Here is a 14,614-nt window from a genome sequence, read left to right as displayed (position 1 = left end):
TTGTCAGAACCAGCCTGTGGTTTCTTTGCTGAAGAATAGAAATGTACCTCCTCTCCTCGCCGTTCCCAAGCTTTTCCCGCCAACAAGTGATCACGCCCAACGAATGAATGCCGGACCAGTCAGTGCTTCAGACCATCAGTGCAGTGATGTGTTCGATTGGATGCCGATACCTGAGGGGCGTGCCCTGGATTTGGTTGGTCAGCATCTTCAGAGAGGGGCTGGACATAGGGGGTTTTTAAGGACGCTGCAGAGCACGAAATGTCGCTCTGGGCCCTGGGTAAACGGCTCATCCAGTCGCTTCTCGCTATGAACTCTTAACGCTTGCCATTTTGCTGATGTACCCTTCTTTTTCGTGTAAATATTGTAAATAAGTTTCTCAAAGTGCCATTAAACCTGCTTGTACATATTTCACCAACTTCGAAGATTCAATCCTACTTCAACCCCGAGTCTCTGCACGCTACCAAGTGAAGGCCGGGTCGACGTAGCCCCAGCGTCACGACAACTGGTGGCAGCGGTGGGATCTGAATCTACAAGCACAACGACTGGTGACCAGCGTTGGGATCTGAATCTACAAGCCACAACATCTGGTGATTGGAGGTGGATCTGAAGCTACAAGCCACAACATCTGGTGATCGGAGGTGGCATCTCAAGCAACAAGCAGGCGCAACAATCGGCCAACAAGAGAGCAGCTCGGAACATCGATCGCATGTGTGGGTGAGTGCTTGGCTTTTCTTCTGATGTGGACCAGGTTCTAGAACAGGGTTAGATTTTAGAACTGGTAAAAAGTGTTGAAACGCCTTTAGGTTTGGTAGTTTGCACTGTTGTTTTGGAAGTAGCCGACACTCGGAGCGATCATGGACCTACAAAAGCTGCAGAAACCGGACCTGTTGCTGTTGTGTGAGGAATTGGGAATTGATACAAGTGGTTTGGCACGAAAACCCTTGATTATAAAGGCAATCACTGATCTGGGAGCCGATGATGAGGAGCTCAGTGAAGCATGGAACCTCATCGAACAAAAAAAGGAGGAGCAGCTCATACAGCAGAAAGAGCGAGAAAAAGAGGAAAAGAGGCGGGAGCGTGAAATTGAGAGAGAAGCAAAAAAGCGGGAGCTAGAAATTGAGCTCCGGAAATTAGAAGTAGAGTTGAGCAAGAGGTCGGGCAATTGTCCCCAGCTAGCGGTACCTCTTCTCAACAAGGAGGCAGATTTCAAGATGTCAAAGTACATGCAGCCATATGTGATATCAGGGGATATCGGTCTGTATCTGGGTAACTTTGAGCGAACTTGCGAAGAACTGTCCTTCCAGCGAGACACGTGGTCTCAGAGATTATTGACGGTTCTGCCCTGCGAGGCAGCGGAGGTTGTCGCGCGGCTAAACAAGGAGGACGCGGACAACTACGAGAAGGTCAAAGCTTGCCTTCTGATTTTCGGAGACAGAGATGTGCAGGCCTTAACACGTTCAAAGGCGCGAGAACTAGCTACACTGCTCATTTCAGAAAAATCAACAGCGGAGGAAACGGCAGTTAAAACAGTGGTAAATGCGGAAAATAGCGGGCCAGAAAACTTTGAGAGCGAGGCATCTCAGATAAGTCAACATGAAAGTGAGCTTGATAAGACACGGAATGAGGACGTTCTTGAAAGTAACCTCTTGCCGCCAGTGTCTAGTAATCTCACGAGACTTTTAAGTGGAACCCGAGAGGACTTAGCTATGGAGCAAGCCAATGATCCCAAGAATAAGCTCGAAGTACAGTGGGAAGGACCTGCTAAAGTCGTTGCAGAGCTTTCTGACACTAACTACGCAGTGAAAATTCCCGATAGGCGTAAAGCAGTGCGCATTTATCATTGCAATCTTATGAAGCCTTATGTGCAGAAGGAAGCCGTGGTAAATCTAACGTTAAACCTTCCCGAGGAGATGGGGGATAACTTGATTTGCCTCAGCGGAAAAGGAAGCAACGCTCAGGAGCTTCACAAAAAGACGGAGCAGAGAGGAGAACTAAAGAAATCCCAGCTGTCCGATCTGGGCGAGCTAATAACAGAGTTTGAGGCCTGCTTCGTGGACAGGCCAGGCAGGACTGATTTGACTGAGCACGATATTGAGCTGACTTCAGACGTGCCAGTGCGATCAAGGTGCTACCGATTTTCTCCAAGGCAAAGAGAAATTCTGGATAGGGAAGTAACTCGCATGCTGGAATTGGGAGTAATAAAACCCTCGGAAAGCGATTATGCTTCGCCTATGATCTTAGTAGAAGCTCCAGGTAAAGACCCTAGGCCTGTGGTAGACTACCGAAAGCTAAATTCTCTCACCAGGGATCAAGTGTATCCTATTCCGAATATTGAGGAGAGAGTAGAACAGGTCAGCAGAGCGGCATATGTGACTACGCTGGACCTTACTCGAGGATATTGGCAAGTACCGCTCACTGAACGCGCCAGCAGATACGCGGCTTTCGTCACTCCGACGGGCAGCTACCAGCCAACAATGATGAGTTTCGGGCTCAAAAATGCTCCATTTTGTTTTTCACGACTCATGGATAGGGTTTTAAAGGGGTGTGAAACATTCGCGGTGCCTTATTTAGACGACATTGCGGTTTTTTCCGACTCATGGGCGGACCATATGGTACATCTAAGAGCTGTACTGAGCCTTTTGCGTCAAGCTGGACTAACCGTAAAGGCCGAGAAATGTTGCCTGGCAAGGGCGACCGTGGACTACTTGGGTCACAATGTAGGTCAAGGTTTCAGGAAACCCAGCGAGATTAAGATTTCTGCGGTAGCAGACTACCCGCGGCCGAGCACGAAGACGGAAATTCGAGCATTCCTAGGTCTGACGGGATACTACAATCACTACATCCCTAACTATTCATCTTTGGCTAGCCCTCTGACCGACGCTCTCCGCAAGACAGAACCGACAAATGTAGTCTGGGACGAACAAAAGGAAGCCTCCTTCGTAAACCTGAAGGCTGTGCTGATTAGCCGTCCGGTATTGCGAGCTCCAGACTATGGCCGAGAATTCACGGTCCAGTGTGATGCCAGTGATCGAGGGTTAGGTGCTGTTCTCTGCCAGAGAGATGACGACGGTAATGAGCACCCCGTGCTCTACTTGAGCAGAAAACTGAGTTCTAGAGAGAGGGCTTATTGCGCGTCAGAGAAAGAATGCGCTTGCATTGTATGGGCCATTCAAAAATTGCAGTGCTATCTTGGAGGGGCCAAATTCACCGTAGAGACGGACCATTGTCCCCTAGCTTGGCTGCAAACTGCGACATCGAAGAACAGTCGCCTTCTTAGGTGGAGCTTGATTTTACAGCAGTACAATTTTGAAATAAGATACAAAAAGGGGAAGTTAAATGGGAATGCGGACGCGCTTAGCCGCTCTTTCTAAGCGGTCCGAGATGTTCCTCACCATGTATCCAAATTGATAATCAGGTTTTTTTTTTTTTTTTTTCGTGCGCTTGTATATGTGTGACTATGTAAAGCAGCACGTTTGGTTTTCTAGGAATACGTGGGTCCTGAACGTCTTGAGAGTGGGCTTTTCTCGAACAACAATGGCAGTTTTCTTTTGACCTGGTCTCTTCAGACGGGAGCCGAGTGCTTGCTTCGACATGTGGTTGAGTTTCAGACAGCTCGAGCAATTTGGCCTACAACAATCAAGACAACGCGACAAGCAACAGCGAGCTTCAAGCGTTCACGTGCAGGCCATTAAGTCGTCTCTTCATGCAGCAGCTGGGACTGCTGCCCTCCGAGTCTCTTCTGGCGGGGGAGGAGGCTGTTACGACCAAGCATCCGCAATTGCGCGCTCTATTGTTCGCCTGTGGGCATGGATAAGTTTTGTGAATATGTGGTGATGGTCCAATGGCTCTAAGTGAGCCTGTTTCCAGGAATCCTGTTTTGTAAGCATGTTTTGCTTTGTGGACAACCTGCAAATGCCAAATTGACCCTGTCAAGAGAACGTCTGGAAAAACACAAAGAAACGTCCCCCTGCGGGAAATAGCAGGAAGTGTTTTCTTTCTTTTGTTCACCCTTCCAGTCGAGAAGTGCTATCCTCCAGTGATGAATGCCTCCTATCCAAAGGAGACGACAGAGTGACTTGTCCGCTGACGTGCAGGACAAGAAAGGAGCATGACTCATACGGTCATTAAGTGATTTCCCGGGAATGCAGGAAAGATTTGCAATTGTCGAAAAGGGACAATGTTGGGAGCCCTATGCGGCGCCACGTGCACTCGGGTTTCTGAGAAGTAAAACCCCTTGTCAGAACCAGCCTGTGGTTTCTTTGCTGAAGAATAGAAATGTACCTCCTCTCCTCGCCGTTCCCAAGCTTTTCCCGCCAACAAGTGATCACGCCCAACGAATGAATGCCGGACCAGTCAGTGCTTCAGACCATCAGTGCAGTGATGTGTTCGATTGGATGCCGATACCTGAGGGGCGTGCCCTGGATTTGGTTGGTCAGCATCTTCAGAGAGGGGCTGGACATAGGGGGTTTTTAAGGACGCTGCAGAGCACGAAATGTCGCTCTGGGCCCTGGGTAAACGGCTCATCCAGTCGCTTCTCGCTATGAACTCTTAACGCTTGCCATTTTGCTGATGTACCCTTCTTTTTCGTGTAAATATTGTAAATAAGTTTCTCAAAGTGCCATTAAACCTGCTTGTACATATTTCACCAACTTCGAAGATTCAATCCTACTTCAACCCCGAGTCTCTGCACGCTACCAAGTGAAGGCCGGGTCGACGTAGCCCCAGCGTCACGACACAGCATACACTTTGAATGAACTGTGGCGACGTACGCATGGTTTCGCTTGACGTTCATTAAACTAAGGCTTTCGCCCTTCAGTTCGCTCCATGCTGGCGAAGCTGTCTGCCTTCTTTGCTCACGTCGGCGCCACCAACGCGCATTCATTCAAATTGACTTGCACGAAGTCCTGTTGAGTTTGGGCAAATTCATGTTAAGGGCGATCAGTACGAGGGTATTTTGGGAGGAGGCGACATTTCTAATTTAGTTTATCAACGTGCCAGCGAAAAGCCTCGGCAGGAAACACAGTGTGTTAATAGGCACCCCCCCCCCCCTTTTTTTTTTTTTTTTTTTACTCTATGCAGTGCTTGCCCCACGGGTGGTACCTCTCCTGTGACATGCACTATTACATCATCGCTCCCATCATATTCATGTTGATGTTCAAGTAAGTTAACCCTGCGGTATTCGATCTCACAGTGTTATGCTGCAGTGCGCTTTAACCCTGTACATGTTCAAATAGCATGCAGGTGGTCGACAACGCGACACACTGGCTATAATTTTTACAGCATTCAAAAGCGTATATTTTTTTTTTTTTGTTACGGCGATGATAATGGGACGCTAAATGGCTGTAAAGGAGATGAATTAGTGGCAAAGCGATGTGCCACGCAGGCTTGAAAACAGACGCCTGAAGGTATTGTACGGACCTGGCAGTGAGTGAGACTGAACAGGGCACTCAGTGTGTGCTGCCCTAAGAGCAACTAGAGCGTCACCATATTGTGTTTTCACGCCAGGCGGGTCAGCGCTTTGCACCTGTGAACTCACGTCGTACTTTTAGATTGCAATTAATATTCCTTATATTTCGTTTCGACTATCAAAGCCAAGCTAAACACCCTGCAACTTCTCGCTTCATCGCGCAAACTAATGCATACTAATGTTTAATGAGGTTTAACCTCCCCAAAACGACTTACGGAGCGCGCTATCAATTAAAGGGCTTCGGATAACTTCAGACACCTGGCGTTCTTTAACTTGCACTGACATCGCACAGTTTACGAACGTCTCGCCTCCATCGAAACGCGACCGTTACTGTCAGCATCGAACCTGGGTTTCCCGGCTCATTAGTTAAGGGTCGTAGCCACTGACCCACATCGGACGTTGGCAAACTAGCAGTTGTACATTCGCCCCGCGCGACTCAAGCGCTGATTAGCTATAGAGAGATGCGTTGCCAGTGGAAAGAATGCGGTCACATTATGAAATGGCGTCATATACTAAACATTGATTGAGTTTAAAGAAACGAGTCGTCATTGGTCAAAAATCATGTGGTGTTACTACGCCTTAAAGTATGCAGTCACCTAATCCAGTAATGCCGTGAACGCCAATTCTGAGACTGTCCTCGTAAAACTAAATGTTTTAGAGCGATACTGCGCAAGGAAGTTTTTTTTTTTCTTTTTTTTTCTTATGCCCGTGCTCGTGTACTCACGCTCTGTTCTCGCATAGATCACGTCTTTCGCGAGTGCTTATGAGAGACATTATATTCACGCCAAAATCGCGCGTTACAGCTGACGTCAATGTTGCTGTACTGTTTATATCAACACACCGCCGCACTGCATTGTACTCGCAGGAGGCCCTCAGTCAGCTTCACGTTGCTGGCCATCATGGGAGTGGCTTCGATCGCCTCTGTGGGGGTGCTTACGTACATCTGGCAGTTCCCGCCCATCCCCATTTTCGTGGACCCTGATCCAGAGTGAGTGGCGTGTCCCATGCGTCTCTTTCTGGGGTGTTGCAAAGGACCAACTGAAAGTAGTGAGGGACCTAATTCACGAACTGTTTGTGCGTTCGTTCTGTTCTCCACGGACCAGCGACTGGGGACTAGCATGGCTGAATGAGGCGACGGTGAAAGCGTCGGCCGATGAAGAAATCACGCAGCGTACAAAACCTTAATGACCCAAGCCATCAGACGTTCACAAGAACAGAAAAACTTTTAACGACACAAATACGCACACAACATTGTGTACGTGTGTGTGCGTGAGAGAGAGAAGGCTTTTTAATGAAAACAGATATTTTAGTCGGCGTTAATGTTCACTGACATGCTACTATGCATGGGGATTAGGGAATAAAGATGGAAGAAGGGTTAGGAAAAAGTGCAGTCTTTGAAGATGGGTGGATGGCTTTTGGATAAGGCCGAAGTCCAGTAGTGTGCTTGTATAACGGGATGATCAAGTTTGTAGGTACTTTAGAGTTTGTTTAGCATACCAATAGAATCTAAATAGGCAAATAAAAATGTCATTGCACGACGCTACTGTCTGTAGCAGCCTAAATGACCTAATATAGAGCCCACTGTGAGCGGAACTTGGGTGACAGGCTGCATGCGTTGTTCATAGTGCGCACGTACGTTGGCGTAAGCTGGACATTCGCGGATTGAGCCGCAGTTGTCACAAAACAGACTCTCTGCTTGCTTGAATCGGACAGTCCGCTCTCTGCTTGCTTGAATCGGACAGTCCGTTTGTGCGTGCGTGTGTGTTGTGTGTGCGTGTATGTGTTGACTGACTTAGTTTATTTGTGCTGCTTCTTTCAAGCTCTTAGACGACAGTAAGGCAGATTATTTTATAATTTCAACAATAGACGATAGGACAGACGCTTATATTTTCAACAAATTAAGATAGGTCATACCGCATTAGAACAGTAACGTTTATTTGCAAGGAATAGTGTCTTGATCATTCATTCAATGGAACGTGGAAACCACAAAATGCTGCTGTTACCGGCAGAGTGCCATGGTCTCTCAGCACGCCTTATAAACTTCGATCGCAGCAGTTGGCTGTGAATAAGCAACTAATTGAAAATTATATAATGAGCGAATTAAGACATTTTTTTACATGTTGACCCTCACAACTAGGGCACGGTGCTAAAGTTGGGCTGTCTCTTTTCTGAACTACGACTGTAGAAACGATGAGTAGATGAGTGGACAAGAGGTATTTGCGCCCCATTATTATGTAATACTACATGGATCAGCAACTGCTAGTTTAACTTTTCAAGGAGAGCTTCGTGTAATGCACCCATGCCGTAATGCTGAAGCCAGTCCAGATTGAAGGCAGAAAATTTCCTTCCGTATTCGACTGATGAACAATTTCCTCCACACAGTGGACGAACTGGCTGTTGTTCCTTATTTTGATATTGGTTTGTTACTTCGGGCTGCGTCTAGTTCTAGACTGGATTAGATGTGAGAACGGGAGCAATCTCAGCACCACCTTACGTTGCGGTACTATGCGGCAATCTGCATCGCGAGAAAACAAAATAGAGCATTGTGGACAAATTTAGGGTACTCCACCTTCAAGGTGGCTGGTACAGAACTGTGAAATTAGCATGTGCTTCTCTTTTCTCGTCAGGCTAAGCGTGTGAACTACAGCAATTTTCTTCGTAAAATTAAAACCGCGGAAATGACAGGAGGCAACACAGGGGCGGTACTGACAACCGCTCTCTTCGCCTCCGTCCTGTCGTCTCCGCGGTTTTAATCCTACGGTGTCCCGCCAACTGCTCTACAGCCAGGCTCTTTTAAACAATTTTCTTGTCTTATTCCCGGTCTCAACAGCCACTTCAATGAGTTCATGAGCTTCATCGGATACCGGCCCTATACGCACCTGACAGCCTTTTGCATCGGTATGGCCACGGGCTACTTCCTGTACAAGAATAAAACGCTGCACATCAACAGGGTAAGTGTAGCAGTGACCAGCATCAGTAACGAAAGCTGAGGCAACAGGCAGAGCACAACGAAAAGAGACAACGGAAGCCCGACCACTCAGTCAAGGAGCGCGAAGATCTAAGTCATTGCGCGCAAAATTGCATCGCGAGCAATACCGTGATTTACAGGCGACCATTCGCCTTTCGCTTAGTCTGCATACTTTTGCTAGCCCCACTTCCGTGAACGATGCCTCTCGCATGTTGGGAGGCGTTCTCATTATTTCGTTTGTTCGATTGTTTTATCGAACCGTTCGTGCACGCAAACATTGAAGGTAGTTGCTAAGTAGATGAATCACAAAGAATGTTTTATGATCTAGACAGGAAAAGCGGAAAGGTAAGCCTAAAAATCAATATGCAGAAGACTAAGGTAATATTTAACGGCCTCGGGAAGGAGCAGCGAAGCACTGAAAGTGGTAGGCGAATATGTCTATTCAGGACTGCTAATACACACAGGTCCGGACCATGAAAGAGAAATAACTAGGGGGAATGGAGCACATTTGGCAAGAACTCGCAGATTATGACTAGCAGCTTGCCGGTATGACTTCAGAGGAAAGTATATAACAGTTTCATCTTACCGGTACTCACCCATGGGGCTGAAATGTGGAGGTTAACCAAAAGGGTTCTACTTAAGTTGACGACATCGCGCTTAGCGATACTCAACTCAATCGCATTATGCAGGTGGCCCGCCTGCTGGGCTGGCTGGCGGCAGCGTTGGTGAACATGACGGTGGTGTTCGGCGTGTACAACTGGAACGCGTACGAGGCACCGTCGCTGTCCGTGGCCGTGGCCTACGCGGCGCTCAGCCGCGCCGCCTGGGCGCTCGGCATCGCCTGGATGGTGGTCGCCTGCGCCACTGGAAACGGAGGTGACAGAGGGTTTCTTTTCATGTAGATATTTGCTTAGTGGCCTATGATGATCGGTCAATTACCTTCATTATTAGGTACTATAAGATCGGGTCTTGCTAGCTCGCAGCAGATCAAGAAAGAAATGTAATGTGTTATCTTGACTTTCTCAGCCGTTTTCCTGACGTCTGTGGTCATTTAAACAGGGATGATCAGTACAGTGATTTTCGAAATGTTGCATCAGTGCGTGAATATTAACAGAACTGGCAATGTCCCTCTTCCCACAAATGCTTCTAAACGGCTCGAAACGCGGAATGTTTGTGCTGGATACATTTATATGGCGTGTTGCAGAGCAGTCTTCATAGTTTCTTAATGCAATCCTACCATCAGCAGTCTAACGCGCTTGGGAAGTGCAGGAACGAGAACACCGCAGAGCGTGCTAACGAGCGCTAGTCACGCACACTGGAATACGGTAGACGCAATAGCGTTGTGAAGCGGCCATGACAGTAGGTTTCGTGCTGCCGTTGAGATCATGTTTTTCAAAGTCTAACATCGGCGGCCTGCATGATAATGCATTTTGTACGCAATCGCGCATCAAGTACATGAAGAAAGAAATATGGTTCGCCGAGTGATGAGAGCAAACACTATCTCGTAGCGTCGGCCCAATTATCCGACGCCTAATAGTTAGTGTGCAGCTACAGCGACAATGGGTGGACCGCGTCGGTAAATGTGGTCTTCCATTCACTGAACTTCCCCTTGATAGAGTTGCGTGGATGCTTTTCGCAGGCTTTATCAACAAGGTGCTGTCGTGGCGGGCCTTCGTGCCACTGAGCCGACTCACGTACCTGGTGTACCTGGTGCATCCTTTGCTCATCCTGTGGCACACCGCCTACCTCAAAAAGCCCTTCTACACCACGCAGTTCTTCGTGGTAAGTACTAGGCTTCTTGAAGACATAGCGCAAAAAAGACGGGGACAACTAACCCAGATTTAGACAGGACAGGCGCTAACTGACAACTTTATTTTCGAGGAAAACCGCATCACAGTTTATGTCAAAACTCATGAGACAATCAAGGGGCCTTATACTACGACCAAACACAGTTAAATGGTTACGATCTGTTGCATCAAAGTACTAGGCAGTGAGCGCTTCGTTTAAAGCCCGTCTACACCACGCACTAGGCAGTGAGCGCTTCGTGTAGGGCAACACCCACTGGGCTGCGCGTAAAGGGACGGCAGGCGATGCATCCATGTAAAACATCTACGCAACTGCGCAATTCAATAGTGGCTTGTTCATGAGTTTGTCAGACGTTGCCCCGTTCCTGCGTTTCTTCGTAACCATTTAACTGTAGGGTGCCTTATCACACTCTTCGGCGCAGCAAACATTCCTCATCACTGAACGTTCTGCTGCCGGAGTTTCTCCAAGAAATAAGACAAAGCGGGAGTAGGGCAGAGAGTGAGTAGAAGTGCTGGTAGTTTCCGTTAGCCATCAGCGCAAAAAGAAAAAAAGTTTCGAATAAAGTGGCGCTTTCAGAACAAGAGTGTATACAACTCCTAAAAAAAGGGCGGGGGGGGGGGGGGGGGGGGGGGAGGAGGTAATCTTTGCTCTGCTGGTTTCATCGAGCTGAGAAGAAATGACAAACTTGATGGAATTGCTACAGATTTACTCGCTGCTAGCCACAGTAAAATACGTTCTGCACTGATCGTCGTCGACGCTAATACGAGCCGAGAAGCGCACTCGCTTGCCGCATCGCTTAGAACCACGGCGCAATCGAGAGGATCTGCGAGCACCTGCGCACAGAGAGCAGCAGTGAACACAGGGGAAATAAACGCCATAGGGCATCGAACGTTTTCAGTGTCTAAGGCATATAACGCGTTCTTTTCAAGCAAGACTGCAATGAGCCGACGAAGGCAGGTAACCGAACGTATACAGTGAAACTATAGCGCAGCTAAATGCCTTGCGAGCGAAAGTACGCGAATGCGCAAGACACGCTCATAAATGCAAGTTAAAAGAGAGTGGAACCTATACCTATATAGGGCTTCTTATTCAAACCAGGGCACGAGTATTGTTGTATGAAGGCACTGAAGTGCGAGGGCTGCGCTCACTGTGCGCTCCGCTAATGCTAGCAGATCACATTGCAGCTTATTGTGTTTTGCGCACTATGCTTCCGCACAGGTTGAGCAAAATTTTAGCTGTGCATCTATTTTGTTATGAATAACTCTCGGCGCAAGACGCAAGGGCGCAACCGGACAGGACAGTATAGCCTGCTTGTCTGCGCAAATGTCGAATATACCTGAGCGCAACTATACCATCGAACATAAGACACGTATACCATTCGCTCTCTGAATGGTTTAGGATATGGTGCAGTATTCAAGGCAGTGTTACAAGAGAGTGTCGGCGCAGCGCAAACGTACACCGAACAAGCTGAGTGCCTGCTGCGCATGCGCAGTAGGCACTCAGCTTGTTTGATATAGGTTTGCGCTACAAGCTCCCGGCTGGTCTACCATACCTCTTACCTCTGTTGAAACTGCCAATGCGATTGAGCAGATAATCAGCATTGTGGGGAAGCACGAACCATGGAGAGTATTTCTTCTTTCTTTTTTTTCGACGAAAACACCCTTACAGTGCGGTTCTATTGTTCGCAGGGCTACGTCTATTTGGGCCACTTGTTCTCGGCCTACTGCCTCTCCTTCTCGCTGAGCTTGACCTTTGAATCGCCGTTCATTCTGCTCGAGAGGATACTGCTGGGAAAGTCGGTTCGCAAAAACGGCTACCACATCGAGCACGACAAGCCGGACAAGATCCTGGCGCGGGACTTCTCCAAGAGTCCGGACGCGCTCACCACCAAGTCCTTCGAGAACGGCACCAGCAGCTGTGGCGTTTAAGTGCGACCTCCGCGCGTAGGGCGCTCCATGCGTCCCACCTGAAAGTGTCATCCTTCGCGAGGACGCCAGATGCCTCCCACATTTGCTCAAGGGACGTCCTTAAGGAACGGCCCTCAAGTGCAGCAGGGCTAAGAACTTCTGGTGGATGCTCGTCTTCCTGTGCAGGGTGTGTGCGTGTGTGACCTTGGTATAATGTTTTATTTAGTTGCGCCATGTTGGTCGCTGCAGCTGTTCTAGCTGCTTTCTAATTCCGAAGCAAGTGCCTCTCGCATTCTAGACAAGTGTTTTGCTACCTGTGAACCTGAGGAATCGTCGATGTTAAAAAAAAAAAAAAAAAAAAAAAAAAAAAAAAAAAAAAAAAAACGCTACGGAATGAATGATATCACACTCCCCGGGCCGGAACATGGGCGGCGGCAGCTGCAATGCAGCGTAAAAAGCTCACGGGGAATCAATCCCCTTAGTAAGTTTCCCGGAAAAGGAGACGAAAACGAGCGAGTTCCGATCGGGGCCTCATACAGCTCTTCAGTAGCACCCGAAAGTGATAACCGCATTTCGACCGCAAGAAAGGAGTTGCCGCATCTTGCAGGCAGTCATTTGACATCTGAATCCTGAATTTTTTTCTAGAGCACCCATAATAAAGTCCAAAACCATTTTGTAAAGCAACACGTACATACAAATGAGCATTTCGAAGATCGGCAACCCGTTGGCTCTGTTGGCTCAACGAAAACAGTTTTCCTCATGTGTCATATAAGTCGGCGTATTCCATATTGCTTCCTCATTATAGAGTTCGATGGACAATTTTGTGTCCAACAGAATGAACACAAAAGTGTCTGATGGCCTTATGCAAACTGTACTCGGTGTTGCGTCAGCGGCATGTGCCCTATGGACCAGCAGTTCGTTTTATAGTGTGCTCAGCAATACATCTGTTGAATATGTCATTTTATCAAGCGTGTCAATTTGTGATAGATTACGCAGTGAGTTGTGTTTGCGACACTCAGTTGTGCTTTATTGGAATAGAGGATGCATAGCAGCAGCTGTAAATACATCTACAGTGTGTTCGTGTGTGTGCTCGTATTATGTGCGTCCCTTTATACTAGCACACTTGGTGAGCAAATAAACAGTGTCAAAATGTGAGCTTTGCCGCATTTTCTGACCCATCAGCCGACGCCGTTCTGCTTATTAGTACTGGCTGTTTCCTTAAAAATATAGTTGGTCTTTAAGCATGGCTTGAACTGAGTGATGCAAGAGAAAGCTCTGTTAAGCATAGTTTAGCAAGGTTGTACCATGTTTGAATTGGGGGACGCTCAAGGTTTGCCTTAAATGGGCTCTAAGGAGGGAGCCAGCCGAGCGTTACTATGCGTAGCATATGGATGAAAACCGGTTAACAATCACCTTCCAGCAAGAGTTTTAAAAAGCATTCTTTAGAAGCGGAGTTACTTGCAACAAAAAACTTAAAATCGTGCGCCTTCGCGCCTTTTCCTCTCCTTTCGGCACGTTCTATGCGCGCAAAGGCTGGCGTTGCTCTACGCGCCCCACCCACTGAAACGTAAGCAAACGTCAGTGTTCCAAGTTTTGAGCTTTTACAATTAATTTATCGCTGCACTCCGCAACTTCCGTTATGGAGGCTCTGGCGCGGCCAGGTGCGGCTGCTGTGGCAGCGCCTGTCGTCTGCTCCGTGCACGCCATTCCTCGGTGCGTCTGTTTCGTTTCTGCGCCGAAAACATTCCGGGCGTTGAACTCGCGCGGAGTTCCGAGTCAGTTCGTGTGTGCGACGAGTGCCGGAGACGTCTGGGCGCACCTGTCCGCTCACTGATTTAGTGAGAATAGCCATCAAACTCTTGAACTGCAGTTTCGAGGGGAAATGAATGGAACGTTAGATACGAAGGCATCGCTTCCAACAACAGCAGAAAAATTCTACACCAAGTGCCTCAGGACGACAGCCGTTAGCAAGCGCGGATAAGGAAAAAAGCGTTAACGTTTGTGCATGGCACTTCTCTACTGATGCCTGTAGTTTCAAGTGGAATGTGATCCGTAATTTAAGTGTCCCAGCAAGATTGCATCTGCGCACAGGCGCGCTACTAACACTGCTTCTTCGGATTCTGTCGGTGAGTACAGTATTTTAATGCCACCATATTATTAGCTAGGCGCGGCAGCCACAACATAATCTGGAAACATTTAAATATCTCAGGCGGCCTTTTTCGGGGTACCGGCGTGCAGAAGAGTGGTTTGTCGAAGGCACTGTGAAGGAAAGTGTTCAAAATAGGCTGTGACACTGGAGAAAAATTCGTCGCGAATTAGGATACCTTGCATTTACAGTGCACCCATCTTTTCCATAGCAGATGTGTCAGAGCCCAACTGTACTGAAACTGCATCGCAGCCTGTATGTATAGATTGCGGGATAAAACGTGTCGAGGCAATATATAGGTTATGAGAGTGAAGGGCAGC

The 14,614-nt window shown here is 48.0% G+C and overlaps 1 protein-coding gene across 2 annotated transcripts in view; it reads left to right on the top strand.

Annotated features, from left to right (window-relative positions):
- LOC146204961 (nose resistant to fluoxetine protein 6-like) overlaps window positions 1–13,278 on the top strand; it is an 88,205-nt gene extending 74,927 nt beyond the window's left edge. For both annotated transcript variants that reach the window (XM_084586733.1, XM_084586731.1), the window contains exons 10-15: window positions 5,080–5,159; window positions 6,333–6,455; window positions 8,298–8,418; window positions 9,125–9,311; window positions 10,075–10,217; window positions 11,930–13,278. In XM_084586733.1, the coding sequence (XP_084442859.1) occupies window positions 5,080–5,159; window positions 6,333–6,455; window positions 8,298–8,418; window positions 9,125–9,311; window positions 10,075–10,217; window positions 11,930–12,169 (894 nt within the window). In that variant the 3' untranslated portion in view covers window positions 12,170–13,278. The remainder of the gene's footprint in view (window positions 1–5,079; window positions 5,160–6,332; window positions 6,456–8,297; window positions 8,419–9,124; window positions 9,312–10,074; window positions 10,218–11,929) is intronic.
- Window positions 13,279–14,614: the final 1,336 nt, after the last annotated feature.

The sequence above is a fragment of the Amblyomma maculatum genome, chromosome 1 (assembly GCF_055883805.1).
Source record: "Amblyomma maculatum isolate TAMU_Amacu chromosome 1, ASM5588380v1, whole genome shotgun sequence".
NCBI lineage: Eukaryota > Metazoa > Arthropoda > Arachnida > Ixodida > Ixodidae > Amblyomma > Amblyomma maculatum.
Note: the sequence above shows the minus strand (reverse complement) of the source record. Positions and strands in the feature narration are given on the sequence as shown.